The 25,563-nt window shown below is 42.7% G+C and overlaps 1 protein-coding gene across 1 annotated transcript; it reads left to right on the top strand.

Annotated features, from left to right (window-relative positions):
- The first annotated feature begins 1,670 nt into the window (after positions 1-1,670).
- LOC113131764 (sprouty-related, EVH1 domain-containing protein 2-like) lies at positions 1,671-23,623 on the top strand. The gene is made up of 6 exons (XM_026309407.1): positions 1,671-2,223; positions 12,753-12,945; positions 13,034-13,202; positions 13,905-13,969; positions 19,516-19,674; positions 19,917-23,623. Exons 1-6 carry the CDS (start codon positions 2,198-2,200, stop codon positions 20,703-20,705), a joined length of 1,401 nt encoding a protein of 466 aa, XP_026165192.1. The 5' UTR covers positions 1,671-2,197; the 3' UTR covers positions 20,706-23,623.
- The last annotated feature ends 1,940 nt before the right edge of the window (positions 23,624-25,563 follow it).

The following is a 25,563-nucleotide window of genomic DNA, read 5'->3' on the forward strand; positions in this document are numbered from 1 at the left end:
CTGATGATGATGCCATTGATTCCCAAGAGTCACTGGCTTAGAAAATGATGAATGGGCATGATCTCCTGCTTTAAAACTGAAGCATAACTCCACTGTACTCCAACATCCAGATCTGCAGACAGAGCCAGACATTTTCCAAATATCTAAAGACAAAAATCAAATGGTATAAACCAAACATGAACTTCAAAAGTGTCTGAGGCAACTACTCCCTCAGTTATTTCTCCGTCAAAAGTACAAATGAAAACCTTCATTATTTAACTACAGTAATATGAACATGTGCTTTATGCACATGCCAGGATTTTTTTCTACCAAACAAAAACATACTGCTGGGTTCACACTCTCCTCCTAAGCAGTAGGTACTCCCTGTGCTCACTCTGAGAAGTGGACAAGCAAACAGAAATCCACTGTAATAAATAAAGTGAATTTATGCAACCTTTGATAAACTGGACTTTTATGTCCAACACTGATCACGAGAGCTATTTTAATTATAGAAATATAGAATATAGAAATATCCAAGACAGACAAGTTTGAAATATTCTGACAGCCAGTGAATGATGCCAATTAAAACTCCAGCTGTGAGGGAAGACGTGCAGTTTGTTATTGAGCCAATGATCCTCTCAAATGCCCTTTCAACTCAGAGGTCACAATATTCTTCTCCCCAATGTCTTCTTGTTTGTACCTCACACAATAATCAGTAAAACCACACTAATCAGTAACACATATTATTATCACATAATCATTACCAGTCTTACTGCGGGCTACTTATAATAAAGATTGTGTCATTTAAAAACTTTTCCTACATGTTGGATCTGATTATTTTATGCAGTATAATGGTAACTGATCAATAGAGATATTGTACTTTTGATCAGCCCCAACTCTAAAGGTGTAGGATGTAGTCATCGCCAGCTGAGGTCGCTACAGGACCACTGTTTTAAACTAAGATGTGTTTATTTTTTTTCTCCTCCCTGAAAACAATGCTGGCAATTGTGTAGAACAACAGCACAAATCTGGCAACACTCAAAGAAAACAAAAGCGCCAATCATCTAAATTCTCCACACCGTGGGGGATCAATAGGTGTTAAAGAGCTCAGTCCGCAGAGTAGTTGATTTAACAAAGGCAATAAGAGCCGCTATTGGATTACCTGTGTCTGTCAAAGCAATGGTGGTAACAAGATTAGCGAGAAACCCCTTTAATCTTTCCTCTTTCATCAGACAAAGTGTTGGAGTTTACGAAGAATAAACTTTGAACTTTTTCGTTCATTCAGACGCAACTGATAAATCAATCAATATTCTTTTTAATGAGCAACATGGTCAAGATAACCAACTCCAAACAAACTGTGTGGCTCCAGTGTCCTGCCCAGGCACATTAGTCTAATTCATAGCCGAACGTGTGGCGTCCTGATCACCTATTGATTAGGTATAATATCTCAATAGAAACCTATGGGATTTGTATATGGGAATAAAGGTGACGTCCGCAATTCAGGACGACATAAAGTACCCGGGGAAGGAGAAGTGGAGGGGGCTTCATTTATCAAGGGCCCCTGCTGCTTGCAGCCATCGCGGGCTCTTCACCAAAATGTAGATCGACGTCACCGCTTCCGCCCCCCTCCCTCTCCCCCATACACTCCTCCTCCTCCTCCCACCCTCGCTGTCCCTCCTCCCTCCCCCGGCGTCGTTGGAGCTGCTCGGCTGCCTGCAATCCAACATGGAGTAGAGAGAGATGGGGCTCTAACGGGGCCACCCCTCGGTAACAGCAGCGACGACGCGCTTTTTACGCATAACTGGAACCGGAGTCGTCGGTGAAATCATGCACCACAGGAATTAAAACTGGAGCGTGTGTCTTGTGTGCATGTGCGTGTGTGTTTGGGGAGGGGGGAAAGCGAAGAGAAGAGCTGGATTCTGCTACTTAATTGTCTGTAAAGGCTACGTTACCTACTGAAGGCGATGGCTTATTAAAGTTAGAGGGGCATTTGCGATCCAGCAGAAACTGGGTGGCTCCGGGGGAAAAAGGGGGGAAAGTGAGGAAACGCAGACGGAGGCACGGCCACTCGAAAGCCAGCCAAAGACCCGACACTCGCACAAAGGCGCAGGGGGGATTTATGCGGAATTGGAGACAGAATCGGAGGAGCCGCGGTGAAAGAATGACGAGCGAAAAGTATGCAACCGCCGTGGTACATTACCTGAGGTGAAACGAGAAAATGATAGAAGAAACACACCCAAACGAGTAAGTACTATGCCTCACAGATTTCTCTATTCGTCTCTCTCCTTTTTCTCCTCTCCCTGTGCCTACAAGTTGGAGGTGGTTGGGGTAACTTGGTGGAATGTGCAACCTAAAACTCCCCCTCAGAAGGCTGGTTTCCATGTAGGCTGCGTTATGCATGTTTAATTTTATTTCCCTCGGTTACATTCGGTGCGTAATGCCGCTGTAAAGCGACGCATTGACAGTTCTGTATAAGAGGGGGTTTTAGAGCCCCCACCTTGGTGTAGACTAATCTCGAGAAGGCAAGAGAGAAAGAAGAAGAGGAGGAGGGGAATAAGCGTGGGTGGATCGGAAACATTTTCTGAAAGGATCTGAAGCGAGAGCAGGCCCTGTTGCAGCGTAACTTAGAAACTCAAACACGCCCCGAAGTTACACCTTTTATAAATACGCAAACAGCTGCGAGCTCACGCACCTCTTGTTTGTGCGTTGTGCACTAAAAAGAAAAACCCGACGGCGTATGAAGACGCGATTTCGCCTCGTTATTCGGCCACATCTGTGTGTTTGCTTCCAACCGAAGGGGAAGTCTCACAGGATATGAGATATCCGATATGCCTCATCCGCCATCTCTTTCTCAATCGCCCTCATTTGCATAGCCTACCGCGCTCCATTCATAAAAATAGCGCCTGTAAACGATGACATGCCCTGAAAGAAATATGCCTGTTTCTCTTTGCTTCGAGCCTCATGAGCTGGTGTCTGGCAGAGCCGCGGATCGTGCGTCTGCGTCTTGCAAAATACAGCTAATATAGAGCCGGAGCTGCAACACGTAGGCCCCCAGACCTGTTTATGGGCCTGTGGGCTGTGGAAGCGCTGGGAGCTTTAAATGAGCTGTACCAACAAGGAACGTCAGGTTAATCTGAACTGCACCTAATGCTGAGCAGACGCGTACAGACCTTAAGACAAGCACGAAGAGGCCACCGGGGAGATTATTATAGCGGCTCAGTGTAGGTATGCAGGCCAGCCTTTGCCGAAATGAGTCCCTTTAAGGCTCAGATGAAATTGTGCAGACATATGAGCAGCCATGCCAGAACTATTTCAATTACTGGCCCCCGGTTTGCCTATACCGACAACCTCTGTTTGTGTCAGACTGCACGGGGCTGTGCTCGGTCGGAATGCCTGCCGTGCAGATCTCTGTCTGCGGGGGTGGAAGGGCGAAGGGCACCGGAGGGGGTGTTTGCGCTGCGGTGCTGTGACGCCGGCTCATTCATAAAAGCCCTCTAACCTTCAGCGCGTCCCCATTCATGCCTGCTGGCCGGACTCGCGTCTACAAAGCCAGTGTACAGAGAGTCCCGGGTCTCAGGGACACACACAGGTGGATGTGAACCAACCCAATCCACGACGCGCTCAGTAGATGACTTTTCTAAAGGTCTAGCATCTGAAGTCTGTTGTATACATTTGTAACGACATACATGGGCCACTGCACAGTCTTTTATTATTGATTCATTAACAGCTATAGGTCAGTGCATTGTCAGTACAAATTTAAAGCAACATAGTTATATATAAAATCCCGTTTGTAATTTCACGATGGGAAAAAAAAAACATAATATTTAATTTAGTTGCTGTGGTGCACTGGTCAGTTTAGTTCATTTGATAGTCACTTTTCATTTATGGTCGTTTTCAACCGTATTACAGTAATGCTGACTGGAAGCTGCTGTGCTTCATACAAAAGCTTTTATTGTCTTATTCCTGGAAGGAAATAATCAGTGTGCAGTTATCTGTTAGTCTGCGTATTGCGGTTTTCTTATCAGAAATAAAAGCCGTCAGGACCTGTGGATAAAAGACACACCTGTTAAACCTTTGTGTTCATGTTAAAAGGTGCAGCTTTTCTTCTGATTGAATCACAGGTTAGATATTTCACTGCCTCTCTCACTTTGTAAGAGGTTTATTGTCTTTAATTTACCTTTATCACATTTGATGTGTCAGTTTGCAGTCAGCAGGTAGCAGGATTACAGCCACACATACGTACAGTACCTGCTGCCTTCTCTTGACTACATGTCCTAATCTAAAATCATCCAAACAATGTGGAGGATGAGCCTCTTTGCCCTGTCTTTCTGTGGATATTTATCTTTTGAAGTGCGCACACACACACACACACACACACACATAGACAGTACACACCCTGTAAACTCAAAACATGAGCAGAGGATGTATTGATCTGGTGTGTACTGCTGCAGGGTCAGCATGTGCACAGTCAGTATTGGACAGGAGATGCCTGGTGACATTCAGCTAAGGTCAACGTAGCAACGAAATCTAATCCATCCCTGAACAAAAAGCACTCATCAACTGGAAAACACAGCAGTGAGGAGTTAGCAGGTCTTCATGTTCCTTCAGCAGGACTGTTCTGTTCCCCACACATATATTTTTCTGCCTTAGCAGCACTTGATAGATAGTGAGACTATAATAAACCTGATAAGTGTGCAATTTTGGAGTAGCAGCTCATAGTCAATGCAAAACTGGCAGATTCATTTGTACTACATTTTAGATATTGTCGAAATGGTTCTCTACAGGCAGATGTCAGTACTATGAGTAAGATCTGTCTTAAGAAAATATCATTGTTTAACAGTGTTGTATCTAGTGGAGTCTCATACAATTATGCTGCACATTTTGTTAAAGGAATAATCCACCGTTAGAGTCCCCTGAGACTGTCATAAAACTTTGCCTCAACCAGCTGCGTCTCTAAATTTAAGATTCCTGCATTTCCCACAATAAAAGAAGAAGTCAGGCTAGGATCTGGATGCCTTATGTTCATCTGTTAGTTGTACGTATATGTGAAAGTGAAAAAAATAGCATGGAGACAAACAAATAGAAACATGACAGTCTTCAGAAATCAGAAATATATGACTAGTATCTTTGCTGGAATCATAGTGCTGCTTAAAGCTGCAGTGCATGGGATTAGATCCATCTGGCTAAATAAATCCATATGATAATATGTATGAATTCACAGATAATTAGCATGATGTTAATAACATGACATACTCAGGCACATCCACAAACAAAGAGAACATCAACACACACTCCCTTCGCATTTTCTCTCTCTTTCTGTACTCCCCCTCCACACACACACACACACACACACACACACACACACACAAGCATCATGTGGAACAGATCCTTGTTCACAGTGTTTCCTGTGTATTACAGAGCAGCTCATCACTGGTTGCTACTCGGAGCCTTTATATAATGGCTTGAGCTGTTTATATCTGGAGACCAAACAATGGACCCAGATTGTTTGCCTTTTTTTTTTTTTTTTTTTTTTTTTTAACTAATCTCTGCTCATCAGCTGACTGGATGACCAAGACTATAATAGCTTGAGTTTTCATTCACTTCCCTATGCGTGTTTTTCCCTTGTCACACCCAGTACACAACAATTCACTGGGCTAGTTACTGAAGACTCAAATACCTCTCAGCTCTTCACTGAATGAACTCTGTGAACTTTCACTTCTTCAGCATACAGTGCAGGTTTAGTTTGAATTGGTAATGCCTGGACGATCGACTTAAATCATCATATGACGGACAATCAGTGAGCACAAATATGTGCTTATGCAGACTAATATTATAAATGATGCGAGCTGTTGTTTCAGATGATCATCTTTACTCTTCTGTCTAAAAAGAGACCATCAGGCCAAGGCTTCTTTAAATTTAGATCCTCCTCCAGTAACACCAGCATTGTTTCACATGACGTTTATAGTAAAAAGACGTCATTTTGCTGGACAGATTTCAAAGTTTGTATAGTTCAGTGTTGTGTTTGGTGGCTTGAGAGACGGTATCTGAAACTGTCTTGCTGTGCAGACTACACAGTTTATTCCTGTAACATACCACTCACTCTCAGTCTTCTTCTGACTTGGTTTATATTTAGTCACTTTTAAGCAGTTTCAGATTTTTGAAAAATCACCTACAGACTCAAAGTCATTTAAGTTAATTCTGACACATACATGAAAACTGGATGTTGTCAAGTTAGCATACAATTAGAACTGTTGCTGCAACGCATGACAGAGGAAGGCTCTTTAAAAATAATCACAAAAGGCGACAGGAAATGTTGCAACCCATCATGTGTGTTAGAATAAAATCAGCAAATTTTCTTCCTAGTGCTTGTGTGCATCTCTTTCAGTTGGTCTGGTGCCCCGGAGCGGGGCCACTGGCTGCCCAATTATAAAATTAACCATTGACATTTGACAGTTTATGTAAACAAAGCACACCTGGTCAAACACAGCATTGTGGCGGACATCTACCCTTTACTTACATGTGACCTAAAGGGGTGAGTCTATCACCGTCCATCCATTTTCTATACCCGCTTAGTCCTTAACCAGGGTCCCAGGGATCTGCTGGAGCCTATCCCAGCTCTCTTTGGGTGAAAGGCAGGGGTCCACCCTGGACAGGTCCCCAGTCCATCACAGGGCCACATAGAGACAAACAACCTCACACACTCACACTCACTCCTATGGGCAATTTAGAGTCACCAATCAACCTGACATACATGTTTTTGGACTGTGGGAGGAAACCAGAATACCTGGAGAAAACCCACACAAGCACAGGGGGAACATGTAGACTCCACACAGAAAGGCCTCTGATGGGTTTCAAACCAGGAACCTTCTTGCTGTGAGGCAACAGTGCTAACCACTCAGCCACTATGCTGCCCCCTAAGTCTATCACAGTAAGAGGATATGAGGCATTATAGAAGGTCTTGTCTTGGCTAAGAGGTTTGGGACCAATCAGCTTATTTTCAGATTGGTTTCCACCTCACTGAAGGCTGAGGGGGCTGCAGAGTGCAGTTACAGGATGCCATGTTCAAGAGGCAGCATTACTGGACCCTAAACATCTGCAAATGTTGTTTTTTATTGCATTGTAAACTTATTGAAGTACCACAGGCTGCACAAATAATGCTTTGGAGTTACTGTACTGAAGACCTGAGAAGAATCTCCTTTTCATCAAATTTGAAATTATTAATTGCAGCGGCACCATTTCGCTCCTGGAGATATTAATAATCAAGAGTCTAGAATTGGGTGATTGGGTATGGGGAGTTATCCATTAACACAGCAGATACAACATGCACACTGTCATGTCCACTGACACACTCACAGTCATTCCCAGCAGCAGCCTGAGTCTTGTGCTGTATAGACATGTGAGTACTCTGCATAACTGCAGCTGACTGATAGGAAGCCGATCAAATGTCCCCCCAGGAGCCTAAAGTGTCAATAGTTGTGAATTAACTCAGTTCACACCAGTTCTATCTTTTAAATTCTCACAATGAAAAGACAAAGTGGAATTTGAAATTTATGTTGAAAAACGTTAGATAATTTATCACATGTGGAGCTCAAGATGTCAAAATAATACTTTACTTTTAGACAAATCATTTTATAGAAATGTGCTTATTTCTAGTACACAATTCAAAATTGTTTTACTGTACCACATTTTTCTCACACTTTCATCATTTCCCACCAATTTAAAATAGAAGTATATTGAGATGTTTTTCAGTACATACAGTGCTTACTGTAGCTGAGGTTAATAAGACTGTACACATGCTTTGTCAGTCTGAACAATAGCCCAAAGCCCCCAGAGATATTCAATTAAAATTATATGAAACTGAAAGAAAACTGTAAATTTGAGCAGCAGTAGCAAACACAGGGTTGTGATTTTCACTTAATAAACATCATTTATATGTTTTTACATGTACATACTATATGTAGCATTACTGCTGCCCCTTACAGCAACTGTGGCTCAGTTGTAAAAACCAATAATGACATAATCCCGACTGTGATGCACCGTCATTTCCTGATCACAGCACATGGGACCTAATCTGTCTGTGTGGAAGTCCAGAAAGGTGTGCCCTGTGTGTGGTTCTGTTAATCAGACAGAGGCACAGCCAGTCCTTCCTTATCAGAGGAAGTATAGCCGCCCTTATCACACATGGCTGGGCTGCCCTCCCTGGCCCTTTTATCTGTCACACATGAACGGAGCTCCAACCCGCTTTACTGTTTTATTACAACGTTGTTACAGTCAGACTACACCGGGTATTTAAAGGGTCTGGTTAATGTGCTCATAGTTTGGCCTAGAAGTGTGTATTTAAGTAAGTCTTCATCTCAGCAAAACCTTTTGGTGTTTTGATAGTAAATACAGACAGAATATCCATGCTGATATTGCTCACAGGCAAATAAAATTAACAAACGCAGCTCAGAGTTCATTGACGGCGCATTAATGTGGCTTGGCAGGGAATCCACAGGTGTGTACTCCACCCACGGCTCATTTCCTGAGTATTATACAGACTTGTTTTTAAGGACCAGCTCTAGAAATAGAAAGATCAGAATGGGTGTTTGAAACATACTATATGAAATGATACCCAGAGGTTAGTTACAGTGGGTGGTCAAAGCTGTAAATCATGGCATAAATACATTTAAAAAGACATTTACAGGGCATTTCCTAGCAGGCAGCTGTTTATTGTGGAATACTGAAAGAGACTGTGTAAAAAGTTGCTGGCAGGAGCTGTATGCTGGGTTAAGAAGCCAGACACACCCTGCACCTTCAACCTGGCTTTTGAACAGCTCATGAAAATGAGAAGAGGATGTGATATGTGGATTGCATGCCCTTTCTTAACAGTGAGGTGTTGCGTTTCCCTCATTTTCCTTCCAAACTCAGTCTTCACTCAACATCCTTGTACCAACTAAAATAGCCTTTGAAAAGTATTTGCAGTGTAAGCAGTTGTAAACACCAGGAGCTCACTTTTTGTGTCAAATATTAGACATGGAAGGAAAGAAGTATGTATACGGTAAAAGACTGCCTATTCTGCACAAATAGGTGATTATAAATAGTGAATTGACCAGCTTTTCTCAAAGTGAGCGTCACAGTCCTTTTTCAGCATCGCTACCTCGTGCAATGTTCGTGTAGACAGAATTAGATTCACAGTTCGCAAATGTCCTGTATGTGTGTGTCTGTGTGTATTTGTGCCAGAATGTGTGGTCACTCCCAAGTGTATTAAAGTAGCACATTGCTGCTGGTTGTGTCTGTATCTTCTAACCACAGATTATAGGGCCTGTCGGCAGACGTGGGTCATGAGACGGCCCAAAATGTGACAAGTTCATCTCAGAGAGCTGATAGCCAGTATCGTGTATCTGGAAATGCTTGTGCTTATATAGCACAGAATTTGCTGTTATTTCTGTATGTGGGTGGCCTGGATGTGTGGTTCCGTATGTCAGTGTGTCATACATGTGTTTGAGTCTTAAGTAGCAGTATGGGTTTTCAGCCTAAACATTTTTCCCCGTTTCAGAAATTTTTATCTCGTCTATCATCACCGTCGCCCTCTGTAGGTGGTTTCATTCTGTCTAATCACAGAAAATATCACACAAAAGTTTTGGCACTTGACTGAAGTTGTTGTCACTAATACAGCAAAAAATGTGGTAAAGCAGAGTGGAAACACACCTAGCAAATGAATCATGGCATGCATGCCATTTTTTTTTTTTTAGATTTTGTTTAAATTTGTGCCATATTGGAGGGAAACCCACCTACTGACAACAACACAACAACAAAGAAGGCAAGGCATCCAGAACGCTACTATTACTGACTTGATCCTTTCAAACAAATTCAGTATATTTCCCAAACCTACAATACAAACTCTTCCTACACAAATGTGTCTGTTTAGTTGTCTCTTGTTACAGTATTTGTTGTTACATAAGACAAAGTGGCAAACAGCATTAACTAAATAGAGTATACACAATAACATAGCTAGCAGCTTCAGTTCATAACCTGCATGGGGCAATTCTTATCCTTTAGTTGTTCCCATCATGCAAAAGCTTGATGCAAATATAGTAATTGCATTGATACCCAGAGTAAACTTGCACAGTGGCAGATAAACAGCTACTTCCACCCTGATAAACATAAGCCAGTGTAACGTTTTACAGTAGCACCGTGTAAACACAGTTACCAGTCACCCAGCTCAACTTTAAGACTCGTTTTGTTTGCACCTGGCCTTCCAAGACCACGAAATAATGGAAATATAAATAGATCACTGACATTTATATTTTGAATTTCTATTATTTAATATGTTGTTATTCAAGTTTCTCACGTGGTCCAAGTAGAACCTGAATGACTGTTTGCCTCCGCCCATCGTGGTTTGGCATGACACTTGACAAATCTGCCTACAAACTCCAGTTTGCCAATAACTATTCAACTCTTGTCTTTATGTCAGTGTTGAGTCCTTAATGTGTTACTTTAACCGTTTAAATACACTTCTGCTTATTACAGGAGGTTTCAGCTGGTGTGTCTGTAATAACTGTACACAGCCCAACTTTAATATGTGAATGGAAAAGTCTAATCTGATGAAGTGGATTCAGAGGAAACATTTATTTTAAGCATGTGTGAGTGAGTGAGTGAGTGAGTGAGTGAGTGAGTGAGTGAGTGAGTGAGTGAGTGAGTGAGTGAGTGTCTGTGTGTGTTTACACAAAAGTGCAAACCTTGTGGGTGAATCTGTGGTTGCTGACTGTCTTTACGAGGCTGTTTGTCTGCTGTCAGTCAGTCTGTCATTCACTGAGTTTTATGAATGTGTGTGGGTGGGAGCTGGTGAACCAGTTTTACCACCTCTGTGTGTGTCTGTGTGTGTGTGTGTGTGTGTGTGTGTGTACATCAAATCCCTGGGACTGTCTGTAAGCTAATTATATAACAACACCTCTCTCATTCACTCCCACTCTGCCTCCCTCCCTTCCTCCCTCTGTCTCTCTCACTATGTGTCTCTTTCTTTCCTCATCACAGACACACACACACACACACACAGACAAACACACTGTGCAGCGTCGATGTAATTCACAGAGGTACATCCTGTTATTGTCGGATCATTTGTGTGGATTGTGACCGTGTTCATTGTGTCCCTGTGAGGGTGGTGGCTGTCATGCTAACGCTGGCTTGTGTTTTACCTCCATTGTATTGTCTCATTATTCAGGGGAGTCTAATGGCTGCAGAGGGAGCTTTGTCACGGATTGTTTTGTAAGGCTGTGTAGACTACACTGTAGTTGTATTGGCTCTCAGTTTGTTTAATGGGGCTGATCATGGCTCCAGTCCACTGTTGTTCCTGGACTCGGTTACTCTGGTTTACTAAGCAAAATGTGTGTAGAGCTGAAACTAATCAGAATTTTCATGATCAATTCATTGGTTAATTGATTACTTTAGTTATTTAATTACAGGACTTCTTAGGCCAGTACTGAGATTGATATACAAGTGTCTGAAAATTCAATAATGATCCATCAGCATGACCCTTATACAGAAATATCTGCTATAAGCTAATATTGGCCAGTATCTCTACCTGGACCATTCACTGCTCTGGCTCTAATAAGTATCATCATTGAATAACCTGTGGGTTTGTTGAGAAAATCTCATCAATTAATAAAAATAGAAAATGATTATATTTTCTTTACCGGAGAAACATCACAATCCTCACAAAACGTTATGTTTGTAATTTGTCTTGGAATATATGGAATTTGTTGTATATAAAAAAAATTGCTTTATTTTTCAAATTGTTCATATTATATTTTAAAATTTTTTAATATGTTAGGAAAATGACCACTATGAGACACTGTGAAACCCGCAATCAGTCGTGTTCTGGTGGTCACGTAATCATAATTTGTGTCGAAATTCTTGATGTTTTGAGTTAACCCCAACACAAGTTCCGTTTGCATTAAACTTTGTGTGTGTGTGTGTGTGTTATGTGACTTGTCCTGGTGCAACACCTCCTACCTCAGCTTAGCGAGGACGAGGCAAAGTCGTGACTTGAGACGCCCTCAAACATTCTGCCGGTGTGTGAATCCAGCTCTAAAATAAACTGCTGTGGCATTAACAGACGCAGGAAAATTAAGACAAGTTTCAGTTTTCAGCACAGTGCGTTTTAAAAAGTTGAAGCGAGGACGAAGTGGAGCTGATTCCTGGGAAGAATTTTTCTTGCCCGAAGACTTTTTGTGCTGAGTAGAAAATATTTGTTTTAGGGATTAAATGCACTTTTTCACATTTCTTCCCAGTTGCTTCTTTGGCTCCTGCATTTCTCTTTTGGATTTATCCTCCTTTGGTGTAAATGTATTAACATGGCGACGTCTTTATAGATATATCAAGAATTTGCCCATGATACATTTGATGTTTATTACATAAGCTGTTTTCTGTGCTTTTACTGTGGAAGGCAGTGACATCTTAGACGTGTCTGTTAACCACAGCTCTTAGGCCTGCTGGTTTGTTATCCAAAATGTAATTAATTCAATAGAGAAGGATAATCACCCTTAAAACTGTCCCAGTTGCCAGAACTGTCTCTAGGAAAGATATTTCCAGTGCAGTCCGCCTTCCACATAAATAAAACATAGAAATATTTTGTCACACAGGTTGTTAGATAATTAAATGAATAGCTGCTGGTGTCTGTGTCTTAAACACACCAGTTCAAACCCTTCAGACACATTATGAAAATGGCTCAGCCTCGGTTTATCTTGATTAATATAATCCTTCTAATGTTTCTTTCTCTCGCTCTTACCATCCAGTGACAGCTACATCGTGCGTGTGAAAGCGGTGGTGATGACGCGGGACGACTCAAGTGGCGGCTGGCTGGCACAGGACGGGGGAGCTCTGAGCAGGGTGGGGGTGTGCCGCCTACTGCCGCCTGAGCTGGCACCTGTGCCGACCTCCAGCAGCTCACAGTTCCTCATCCGCGGTGAACGTCTGCGGGACAAGCAGGTAAAACACACAAACATCAACAACAGCACGACAGACATGATTTTAGCAGAGCATGTGGAAATTTATTTGCTATGTATTGGATAAACAGGTGATCCTGGACTATCCTCTGAGGAAGGATCTGGTTTACACTATAGCAACACCCACATTTCACCACTGGAAGGTGGAGGACAGGAGGTGCGGCCTGTCCTTCCAGAGTCCAGCTGACGCCAGAGCTTTTGACAGGGGCGTGCGGAAAGCACTTGAGGACCTGGCTGAAGGTATGCTGGTTATTGTCAAAGGTTATACTGCAGGTCTGTCAGGGATCACTAAGTCCCGGTGGACCACATGCAGTCGAGAGGTCTGGTTAAGACATCACAAGGTTCTCGTTATGAATAAAGTCATACTTGTCCTCCCAAACGTGCAAAGGCAGATGCCAAAACCCAACTAATACATGAAGAAGATGTCAGGACACTTGCTGTATGTTGAAGTACTAACAGTCAGAGTACTGTATTATCAAATATCTTGAGTTTCACCTTTAATATTTTGGCTACAGCGTGGACTCTGGTTAAAAGCAACAACTTTAAAAGGTAGAAATAGAAGCAAGTGATGGATTCTTCTCCAGCTTCACTTAAAGTCAATTGGAAACTTTAGAGATGAATGAAGTGATGTTTTTTTTTTTTGTTTAGTTCATAAGACAGATAACAGACAGATAACTTCGACCTAAAAACTAGAAGTCCAGTTGCCATGACTTAACCTCTAGATAACTTCACCTGGACGACTGAGAATCTCCACAGACATAAGACAGATAAGACGACCCGATGTTCCTTATCACTGTAATGTTTCCTGGGCTTCTGCAAAGTTTCCCACAAAGTTCATCTCCTGTTCAACATCAGTGGATGAGCTCTATGAGTTCCCCTCAGTCATATGTCATCCAGTAAATTGTGATTTGCATGAATTTAAGATTGTGTTCCTCTCTGTAGGCTCCACAACCTCCTCTACAGTGCTCCAGAACGAGGGTGAACTGGGCGACGACGATGTCTTTACTGTAAGCATGTGACCTACACTCATGTCCTATTATGTCTATTTGCCTCATGTCCTATTATGTCTATTTGCCTATGAGTTAATGACTTCAAGGCGTCAAGGGACAATAGCTAGGACGCCTCGAGGAGACAGGTCTGAAGAAAGTATACTAGAGGAAAAGAGATTCTAGATAAACTGTCAAATGACACAGTAAATCATCTTTTGACATTTGCATGAATGAATTTCCCCAGGTCGGGAACTTTTTAATGCTGAGTCACATTGAGGCAGCATCAGGGTGTTTTTGCAAGGTTCACCTGGTCTTTGGGGCCAATCAGACTGAAAACAAGTTGCTTCGGTTCTTGTTGAGACAGTTTTATACAGTCCAGAAAGGCCAGTTAACAGAGCCATGAAACCTGCAGAGGTTTCTCATACTGTAAGAATTTCCCTGCTCTGGAAATGTGTCTCATGTCACGACAATAGTGAGGAAAAGTGCCTTGCTGAATAATGCTCCTTTCTGAGAGAACATGGGCCACGATTACAGTTTGGATGACGTGGCTCCATTTAAATGAATGAGGACTGGAGCCAGTGTGAATGGGGGGTTAGATTGTTATCAGACTGACTTTAGAACAGCGTGAAGCATCACAGCCCTCCTATTCATTTGAATGGAGTGAGTCTGTCAGCACAGCAGGAGTGTCGACACAAAGTGCTCTGGCCAAAACAAAACAGGGTCATCTAGGAAAAAAGCTGGTTCAGCTCAACTCCTGCTGCACATACTGAGATTAAATTACTTTTTAATGTGAACAGAGTATTTTTACTGTTGATCTTGTTATTGTTGCAACAAAAGACAGAACAGTTGCTCCTGTGGTCTTTCCAAAGTACTACAAACTGTTCTGCAGTGTCTTGGCATGTAATAAGTCAAAACACTGCTCAAACCAAACTTCCTGGATCAGATTTCATGTTGACCTGACCTTAGACAACAAAGTCCCATGAACGCAGCACCGTGAGCTCTTTTTACGTGATTTTGGATTCTTCTCCTACCAGGCTGGGGCTCAGTTTCTACCAGTAACTGATTCAAATCTCCACTAGAACTATTCTGCTGGATGCACTGTGGTTTCAGTACCCGCTGAACAACTCTCATCCCAAATGTGTCCAAAAGAATCTCTATGGATTTTCTTACCCCTGCTCTGCTGTCACAAATACCTGCCCCTGTGAATGAAGTCTACTTAACCAACTTATTAACATGAAGGACCCCCTTGCCCCCCCCCCCCCCCCCCCCCCCCCACTGTGTAACCTGACACCAGGAGCAGCAGGCAGGGTCACAAGGTCACTTCCTGTATTCCACCGCCTCCCTCTTGCCGAGTGACCCCCCCACCCTCTCCACCTCCCCGGTTGAAAAAGGGAGCAGACACCAAACTAGCAGCTGTTTCCCAACTTAGTGCAGGACTGGTGATTTATGAGAGGAAGTTCCTCGTGGTTCATCTTTGACTCGAGCTGTCTGTAAGGGCCAAGACTAATAGGTGCTCTGCTGAGAGTGTACAGCCACCACAGAGATGCATACAAACACACGAGGAGGGGGGCTACAGCACTGTCACAGGGTGGAGTAATGCCTGAAGTAGAGCACAGGACTTTTAGAAACGTAGAAGCTTTGAGTACAACAAAATCAAGGGAGCCTGTGGCGTTGTCGCTCAAACAGCAAATAGCGAGCAAGCCTCTGTGTTTCTGGTTTCTTTCAAACTACTGAATTCATTTTTTAATTCTTTTAGCACAGGGACGCCCCACCCTGTTCACTATATGAGCCTCGACGGTCAACAAAGAAAGGATGAAGGAATATTTTTGCATTTCCCCTTGTCTGCTTTTAAAATTTGTACCTGAACACACCCTAAAGGTTACGAGTAACAGCCCACAGACATCCAGCACCACGTGAGAGTAATAACTGTTTTGAGGTCTGTATTTGCAACCAAAAAACCAGTGGAAACACAAAGCAAAATATAGCCTACTATTTTACCTGAGACTATATTTAAACTGGCTCATTATATGTGCTGAGACTAGCACTGTTACGTTTAGACGTTCTGCCTGTGGGAGAAAAAAAAATGTTGTTGAAACACCAATAACTGGGTGAAATCCCTGATTTGCAAGGTTGGCTACCCAGTCAGAGAGCTCACCTCACTACACATCTGCTTTTTGAAACAAAATTCAACATGCTCTGACAAATATGAACTTTCAAGTCATGTTTGGGTTGGTTACCTTCAAATGTAATTTAATAAGGCATAGTTCTCTCTGATCGTGTGAGTCACCAACTTTCATAGATGTCATGGGTTGCAGAGATATGCAATACCCCGTTTGACGAGTGTCGGCCTTTAGCCTGGCAAGCTAAATTGTAGCTTTTGGTCTCTGGTCAAGATGGAGTCTCCTGTCTGGCAGTGTCAGTCGGGTTCAGTTAAGGTCTTAAAGACATTTAGACGTCTGCCACTAGATTTAACTTGCTCAACCTGCGACTAGTGGAAACTGCAAATGCAGGTCATCTGTGTTTATTTTGTCTGTGTGTCTTTGTCTTTGCATTTCTGGTTGAAATGCTGACAGTCTCGCTTGCATACACCCGCATCATGGTAAAGTTGCACTTGTGTCTATGCAAGCGCAAAGAGGCATGGAGCATATAGCCTGAGGTCCTTCAATGACAAGACATCTTGAGACCAAACAGCAAAACTAGCTTCACTGCTTTTCTACCAGGACCAAACCTGATCTTGTCCTATGTCGGCCTTTTCAGCTGTGACACCAAGACCACAGGTTAATCAATACATTGATTGTGCTTGTGTTTCTCTGCTGATGACCTTTCCAAAAGTTAGCGGTGGTGGTAGAGTGTGTGAGGCGGGTAGCTGTGGACAGAGGGAAATGCTGCAGCAGATTTACTGCCTTTGAGGGGATGGGGGAGGATTTGGATGGGAGAAGATAAGGAGGAGGGGGCTAGGATGGACATACTTCCCTAAATTATTCTTCATTCGCCAAATCTAAACTTAACTCAAGCCTTCCTCTGTCCCTCCCTTCAGCACGTCGCTTCTCTCCGTCTCTATTTTGGCTCATTCACAACAGGGGGAGTCAAAGCTATTGAAGCAATTCTGGGCTCATCCCAGGAGAGTTAGACGGGCCTGTTGAAGGATGAATCCTCCCGAGCTTTGAGCCGGGACATGTTTTGTGTCAGAAAATAACTTGAAATACCCTCTGTCCAGCCTTGGGCCAGAATATATAGAGAGAGGATGTCCAGAAATATAAACTCTCTCCCTTGCAGCTGAAAGTCTGGTCTGTGTTTTGAATTAGTTTCAGTCGAGGAGGCCAGAACTGGACTGGTTTTAAACTGTATCAGCTCCTCCCCCCAGTAATGTCTTCTCCAGAGGGGCGGGGCCTGGAGCGGAGGCAGCATGTTATGTTATTTTTGGCCGGCTGCTCTGAGGGCTTTGTAAGAAAGCTGGGGGAAATTCTCAGCATGGCGGTATCCATGTGGGGAGTAGTATATAATAGGGATAGCTTCAGCAGACAGACAGACACACAGACACCAGATCTGGGTCATGTAACTTTGCTAAATAATTCATAAAGTTGGTTCTTGGCTTCTTGGGGTACCAGATCAGGATGATTATATAACCAGAAACTCAGATAAAGATGTCAAATCATTTGAAAATATAGAAGTGACCTGATAGACGTGGCCAGTTTGGGTGCATTGTTTTCTTGCTTTTTGTTGAAAGTGACTTAACATTTGTAGGGATGAGAAGGTCTCTGTTATTTTGTGCACAATTTGGTTCCAGACTGAAATATCTCAACATCAACCAGATGGATTGGCACTAATGTTGGTTCATACATTCGTTTCCCTCAGGACAGGCTGTCATCAATTTTCTTTATCCCCCAGTTTTCAGCTTGTACCAAAGTACTAAACTCTACTGCTGCTTTGCCTTTTGACCAAAAAGCTGCACAATTAATATGTAGTGCTAATTAGCAAACTCTAGCATGTGTATATATCACATTCAAGGATTTGGAACCAGCAAGCTCAGCATTAATAACCACCATACTCTACCAGCTGAGCTACAGCCCCCCTCTCTGAGGTATTTATTGCTTTTTGTCTTTCCAATAAAGTTGAAGAGAAGTGGGAACATATGAAAAGCTCCTCATCTGTTTTGTGCTTGTAAGGTGGATTTATTTCTGTAAATGCAATGACAGCACAGGAAAAAAGGAAGTGTAGACATCTCATGGCTGCTGGTGAACAAAGACAGTGTCAAGTTCAGCCATGGCCCAACTTTTCATGCTTAAAATCTTGTTGACCATCAATATGCATTTGTAAGAGTGGTCTTCAAGTATACCTTTTTTTATTTATACACAACTAGCCATCCAAGAAAGACATCAAGCATATCTTCTGCATGATTCATAAAGAAAATCTCCCCATCACTGCCCTCAATGAGAAACAAACGAAAAGCTTCAACAGCTTCATTTCTGACCTTCCAAACACCAAATCTGTTTTTGTCACAAAACACCTTCAACCCTTTGTAATGCATCTTCAATGTCTCATCTACATGCATATACATAACCAAGATGACGTGATGAGACAGGAGGTGTCGGGACCTGTCTATCAGCGGGTGCACCCAAACGCCTCACAGAGGAGAGGCAGACCCCCAGTGTCTGTGTGAGCTCTACACGACAGCAGCCTGGCTGTCTACTGTCTGGCCAAGGTTTGAGCTGGAGTGGAGCCCTGACAGCCTTTAGTCCAGACGGGACAGGACAATGTCCACACTGACACACAGAGAAGCAAACATGAAATGTGTTAGTTAAAGGAGTGGAGGACAGGTTGCTGGGAGAAATGCATCCTTTTCATTAGCAAAGGCAATACACACTTATTAGGCACATGTAGCTAAAACTAATGAAGTCTAACACACACTTCCTACAACACATTCACCTGTCATGCAATGTTAATGTTTTTGCTGGAGCTCAGAGAGGTGTTGATCTGTTGGGTCATTTTGGAGGTTGCAGTTGCTGCTGCTGTTAACTGCTGTTGTGATATACTGAGGTGTTTCTAATACTGTATTTTGTCCTTCCCATTTATATCAATGAGGCTAAACTAAATATTGTTGCTAGGTCAGATAAGGTGCATCGGTTTTTACTGCATATTCAAACAGGATTGACTACTTGACCTTTCCATGTTAACCTTATGAACTCAAAATGTTCTAAATACAAAGGGTCTCCGTTGGCAACATACCAATGTACATGGGTAATTGAATTTTTAACCTAATTTTAACCTTTTAGCCTGGTTTTAATTTTAGACTTGATTACTACAGTGTTTTTCTGTGTGACTGTTGCTGATGTTTTATGGCAGATGTTGTTATTAAAAGTTCAACACACACGCGGTGATCCAAATGAGGATCAAGTAGCTTGAAAAACAGAGTGCACACTTCCTGTTTTCCCAATCAGAGCTGTGCCGAGCCTTCCTGTTTTTGTTTGTCCAATCATGTCGTCCGCTTGTACTAACTATTTGTTTGCCATGTCCAATCAGAACACAACTTTCAGCTCGCATCCTGTGTTTGTTTGTCTCTTCAGAACACCACAGACAGCTCATCCAACTCCTCCCAAAAACTGGAGAGCTCTCTCCAGCAGCTCGAGTCCTCACCCCTTCCGCAGAGACACAAGTGCATGCTGGGACATCGACACGACCTCCACGACACCTACCGGTTCTCAGACCACTACTTCTTGGAACAGGTGAGACAAGAAGCATCTCGTTATATTTCACAGAAATACCAATACAGTGGGCAACATATAGCTCTGAATCCTAACAGCATACAAAAGTTGATGGAACTCAGTTTGCACTGAACAGTTTTCAGAAACAGCTACCATTATTAGGACTACTTATTTTCTGTTTTCTTGTTTTTGCCGCTCACCTAAACCAGAATGGGCTGATTACTTCCAGCAGTGTTTAAGTTTAACTCTGTCTTTTCCCTCAGCCGCTGTCTCGGCTTCCTCGCCATGTTACCTTCCAGGAGGACGAGGAAATTGTCCGCATTAACCCTCGGGAGCACAACTGGGAGCGAACCACCGAGCGGCACCAAGGACGCCAGTTGGTTCGCCCCTGGTTCACGGGCTACGACGATTACCGCCACGCTACAGTGCGTGACAAGTTCATCCAAATGGATGACTCGGAATCCTATGTCCACTTTGACAAGACGGAGGCACAAAAGCATGACTACACCTACCCACTGGCACCAGCCCTGTCGCCTTCAGGCTCTGACCCAGCCCTTGGACCCTTGACTAATAAGGGCCACGGTGGCTCATACCGCCATGGCTTTTCCTCTGTGGTCTCCGCACAGCCACGCTCCTTCCTCCCAAGCTCCTCTGCATCCACCAATGGCGGGAAGGGGCGGAAAGAGGGCAGAATAGAGCGTGCTCAGTGCGAGCACTGTGGTGAGGCCTTTTATATCTCTGAGAACCGAAGAGGCCGGTGCCAGGATGCACCAGACCCTGTGCGTGCATGTATCCGGCGGGTCAGCTGCATGTGGCTGGCAGACACCATGCTCTACCATTGCATGTCTGACCCTGAAGGGGACTACTCAGACCCCTGCACCTGTGATGGGGGAGAGGGCAGCGGAGGAGGCCGACTCGGAACACGCTGGTTAGCTCTCCTGGGCTTGTCTCTGGTGGCGCCCTGTCTCTGCCTCTACCCACCTCTACATGCTTGCCATCGGGCAGGGCTCATGTGCGGCTGCTGCGGAGGCCGACACAAGGCCGTGAGCTGAGCAGCTGTGCTTGGAAACCTCTGAGGAAGCAACAAAAACCTAAACCCAACGTAAGCACAGGGAAAGGGAAGGATGGGGAAGTACACAGAGGGGATCGGTGGACATGGCTGCTCACTTTCTTGCCTTGGTTTCTCTGGGGTTCTCTACAAATTCCAGACACTGAAATAAACCAAAAGAAAAAAAAACAATTGGTGCATTTTCTGAACAGCCTGGGAAGATAAGCTCCCCCTTACGGCAGACAGTTCTCCCAGCTCTCCACGTGGCCATTTCATGCTCTAAGTGAGAGAGCACTCTTTTTCAGGGGGCCTTTTTTATAGCTGACCTATATGTCATGTATCACATATGCAGGTACTTTATACTTTGTACACTGACTCGGCGTCAAAGAACTTGAATTGTTTATTTGTTCTATTTTTTTCCTCACCTTTGACTTATGCGTGGCCATTTTGTTTATATATTCTATTCCAGTATGAGGCCCGCTCAGCTCAACTCCAGCTACAAGAGAAATCAGACACTACACCTCTTTGCGTGTGTGTGTGCGAGTGTGTGTATGTGTGTGTGGATGGTATATGTGCATACTCATGACGTGTGCTGAGACCTTTTGTTGTCTTTACTGCAGTTTAGAGTAAAGCTCTCCACCATCGACATCTACTTTGTTCACTGAAACAAACGTGGTACTCAGTCTTGTTCTAATATCCCAAAGATTCGTATTTTTATCCTATTTATTTTCTCACTGAATTGATCTACCAGCAAAAAGGTGCTGGGTTGTGATTTACTCACCGATAGAGACAGTGCCTCAGGTCATGCTATGATACTCCAGCATCTGTCTCCCTGCTCCTTTTTTGTTATTTCAAATAGTGCCTAAAATATATTTTAAACCCATCCAGTCTCAGAATTCCAGTTTTTAGCTCCTTTTACAAACATCTACTTGAATCGGGGTGATATTTTACAGCTCTGATTTCCTCATTCTTTGCAGAACCTCATCCAACAGTCCCTGTCACGTCAAGGACTGAAAAACCAATCAGAGATACCATTGAAGTCGCTGCCCATTATGCCTTAAAATGTGGAGCTTGGCTCCTAACTTCACCCCTCTGACGATGTCTGCTATAATGAAAAGCGTGAGCATTGTAATGGCTCCAAACAATCAGCCTCACCATATAATCATATACACTTGGGGTAAACTATTTTTGTAATAAAAAAGGAACTCTTAAAAAGGTTCTCATCAACTGTGTAATCTAAGGACTCCAGTTTGCCTGCGATGTACAATCAGTTTCCCTCTTTAAACCCTCCGGTCAAGCCCACCAGTCACATGTGGAACATGTGGTTCAGTGAATTAAATCAGTCTAAAAATATGTTCAAATCTTTCCAAAACATTGATTCCTTTCCAAAAAAGAAACCCCAAAATATAGATGCTAACTATTGGCTTTTAAAAATTAAATAAATCATCAGACTTGTAAAAATTGGTATAAAACTTTTTTTATTGCTTTTTTTGCCAAACAACGACGATGATGATGAATGATCCGTGACATGTTCAGTGTCACTACAACACAGGGAGTGTTATTTCTTGCCTATTAATCAGAGCCTGCATGGCATTCTCCAGTTGTCAAAGGAGTCATTTTAGGAAATGTGCTTCATCAATTTCTTACTGAGACTTACATGAGATCAACTCATAACGTAAAGATGATGGTTCGCTCAGCTGTCTCTTACCAAACTCACCAAAATATTTTATTCTATATGGCCGATTGACATACGAGACAAACTGCAGAAACCACATGTGACTGCCGTGTGCTAGTCTTGCCAATCCTACTGTTCCCTCCATCATTATACCCACAGAGAGTAACGCCAGATGTTTGACAGCAGCTCGACCGACATAAGAGAAGAAAGTCTCTTCATTCAGGATCATAGTTTCTGTGCAAATGTACAAACTGGGCCACTGAGGGGGAAAAAGCCGTCATACCTGCCTGTGTCACCTGCTGTTCACTCGAACAGCACAACACTAAATTTACAACCACTTGGGTGCTTTATGCTTCATCTAAGCCTGGTTCATGGCAGCATCAGGGATGTAGCTGGGAGCACAATAAGCTTTTTGAAAATGAAAACAAATAAAAAGAAGCATGACATCAATAGGATCCCACTGGAGAAGAATGGGAGTCTGAAAAACATCCATCCCTGATTGTTTTGCCAAGGAAATGTCACTTACTGTAGTTGAAATACAGAATGCCTGAGGATGTCCTTTTCCTTCCCTGGTTGTGTCTGTTTCATACATCCTGTCCTGTGTACCAGTTTGTATGTCCTTGGTGTGTGTGTGTGTGTGTGTGTGTGTGTGTGTTTATGCCACATCCCTTTCCCCTCTTCTGCTCCTTGATCTAAAGCTACTGGGGTCAACCGAATATGCTATCACATACTAGCATCTCTGCAGTATAATCAGATCCTTTGGTGTGATGTGATCACAGACAGGGACAATCAGCTTGGAAAGTGTGTATGTGTGTGTCTGTGTTTGTGTGTCATTTAATCTTTTTCGTCTCGTATGGTGTTTGAGTGTGTTCTCACGTCAGAGCCATTTACAAGTGCCTGAAAGCTTCCTCTTTATCTCCGTGTATTTAAATTCAAAAATGAAAGAAAGAGTCCCTGTAATGAATTAGACCCATTTTTTACGCTTAGTATTTTACCTCTGTAAAAAAAAAAGAGCAAAATTATATTATATATATCAAGTGTATGTTGTACATTTTTATTTCTATTTTGTTTTTTGTTTTTTAAATAACTGTTTCTAATATGTACAATGGATGTAGCTCTTGCTTTCAAGCAGGAAGAGGACATACTTTGTAGATAAAGAAAGGTGGCCAGGTTTGTGAGAAAACTAAAGTGAAATGTGTGTCTTACCTTCCGTCTCAAATAAAATGAGAGAAGACAGTGAAACCAAACAAGAGTCTGCTGATTAATTTTACTCTCAGGCTGAAGCAGGGCTGCACGATATACCGTTTTAACATATCGTTTGTGAACTGGTTACCACAGGTGCACATATCATGGCGATGAAGCTAAACGATATATCAATAAATATCTATTATGTAACAAAAAGGCTGCATCTATATAGAAACACTTAAATTTAGCTAGTCACTTTTTTTTTTGCACTAACATTATCAACGTCTGTAAAAGTTAAACCTAACAGGATCACTCCCTCATGTTAACATGTCCAGTCCTGCCAGTCTTCCAGTGGCAGCTGTAAACAACTGAGCTATTGTCCAAGCCCGTCCTTAACATGTTATTACTGCCTGCGTTATAATTCCTTGTTTCCACTGGTATTCATTTTGTCTTTGATTTTTGTTAGTTTGTCTAGTTTTAGTGAATAGATTGATGATATTTTAGTCTAGTTTTAGTTTTTCCAAAGTATTAGAAAAAACAAATTAACCCTGTGGTGGTGAGAAAAAAATAAAAAATAAAAATCAGGTGGTCACCAACATCTGCAGGATTCAGCCCCTGGGCACCATTAATGTCCTCACATTTGCACATTTGGACGTGGTAAACATTTGCTCCTGTGGCAAAGCAAATCTTAGGAAGTTTTTTTTTTGTAGGGAAGAACGGTCATTATTTAAAGCCCCTTGCTCTCTATCTAAAATGGTTTATTGAATTTTTGAACTGGGACAGACTCATAAACACTCAACAAATAGTTTGAAGCCACACATTAATCCCTACACACTGTTTAAACAAGTACAGACTCTTTATAAATAACTGCTAGTTTAAAACAATGTCGTCTAATATTTCACAAGGAGATCTAGAGAATAAAAAATTGTCAGTTGAGGACTGAAAATTCTCATTGTGCTTTAATAACTTCCATAGTTAGACTGGAAGTATTAAATGTTTAAAAGCACGAAGAAAAAAAGCCCCAGCCTGTTACATTTGCTTCAAGATGTCGTTCCCTGCCTCCCTCCTCAGCAGGAACATGTGATAGCCATCGAGGACGTCGAGCTGTTTCACTCAGGATGTCTCTGGAAAAGCATGTGGGCGATAATGATGGAGCGCGAGAGCGGGGAGGGAGAGGGAGAAGAGAAGAGAAGAAAACCAAGGTCCCTGAGGGCTTATGGGGGCCTGCTAAGCAGCTCAACTGCAGCAAACAGCATCACAGTCCACATGTGCAAACATTTAAGATATCTGCTCATGTAATGGGGTCAGTGTGGCCCCTCTCTGGGTGCACAAAGGACCAGCACTCACTTCCCAGTGCAGCTTACAGAAACGGGTGGCTAGTCCTGCACTAGTGCTGTGGTCTCATGTTCAGAGATACACAAGAGTTTTTACATTTTCCTCACTACAACAGATATTTTGTTCTGTCTCTGTTACTTGTGCAACATTTCAGCCAGTTGTGGGTCTTTCTCAGGCCTGACTTGCCTGATTGACCTACACTGAGCAGAGGTGTTGCAGCAGTAAAGCTTCCAAAGCAGCAGATAAATGTTTCAGCATAGTTTAAGGACTGTCTGACTGAGTTCAAACCCTGCACCTTAGATAACCTATAAGACTGCTGAGGAAAACACCCCTCTGCTCCCACCCTGTGGAAAAACATTGTTGATAAGAGTTTATGCAAATGCAGCTTGAAAACCAACAGTAATAAAAGTTTTTTTTTTTTTTTCTTTACATAATACCACAGTCAAACGTTTTTCATCCTAAAACATAAAGAAACTACTAATGCATGAGCATGATTGTCGATCAGTTATTAAAAAACAAGAAGGAGCAGCTTTCATTTTCATGTCTCTCTATAGGTTAAGATGATTCTCTGAAACCTTTTAGGTAACAGAGCAAAGAATTTGACCACAACAGTAGATGTCCTGGAGATGCTGATCATGTAACTTGAACTTTACCAGTTTGACTGGCT

This window comes from Mastacembelus armatus, chromosome 15 (genome assembly GCF_900324485.2).
Source record: "Mastacembelus armatus chromosome 15, fMasArm1.2, whole genome shotgun sequence".
Taxonomy (NCBI): Eukaryota; Metazoa; Chordata; class Actinopteri; order Synbranchiformes; family Mastacembelidae; genus Mastacembelus; species Mastacembelus armatus.

What these genes read in the sequence shown, in the direction of transcription:
- LOC113131764 (XM_026309407.1), top strand. Translation starts at nt 2,198, where the DNA reads ATGATAGAAGAAACACACCCAAACGA. An exon ending in ACTTGAGGACCTGGCTGAAG is followed by an intron (nt 13,203 to 13,904) that starts GTATGCTGGTTA and finishes TCCTCTCTGTAG; the next exon opens with GCTCCACAACCTCCTCTACA. An exon ending in ACCACTACTTCTTGGAACAG is followed by an intron (nt 19,675 to 19,916) that starts GTGAGACAAGAA and finishes CTTTTCCCTCAG; the next exon opens with CCGCTGTCTCGGCTTCCTCG.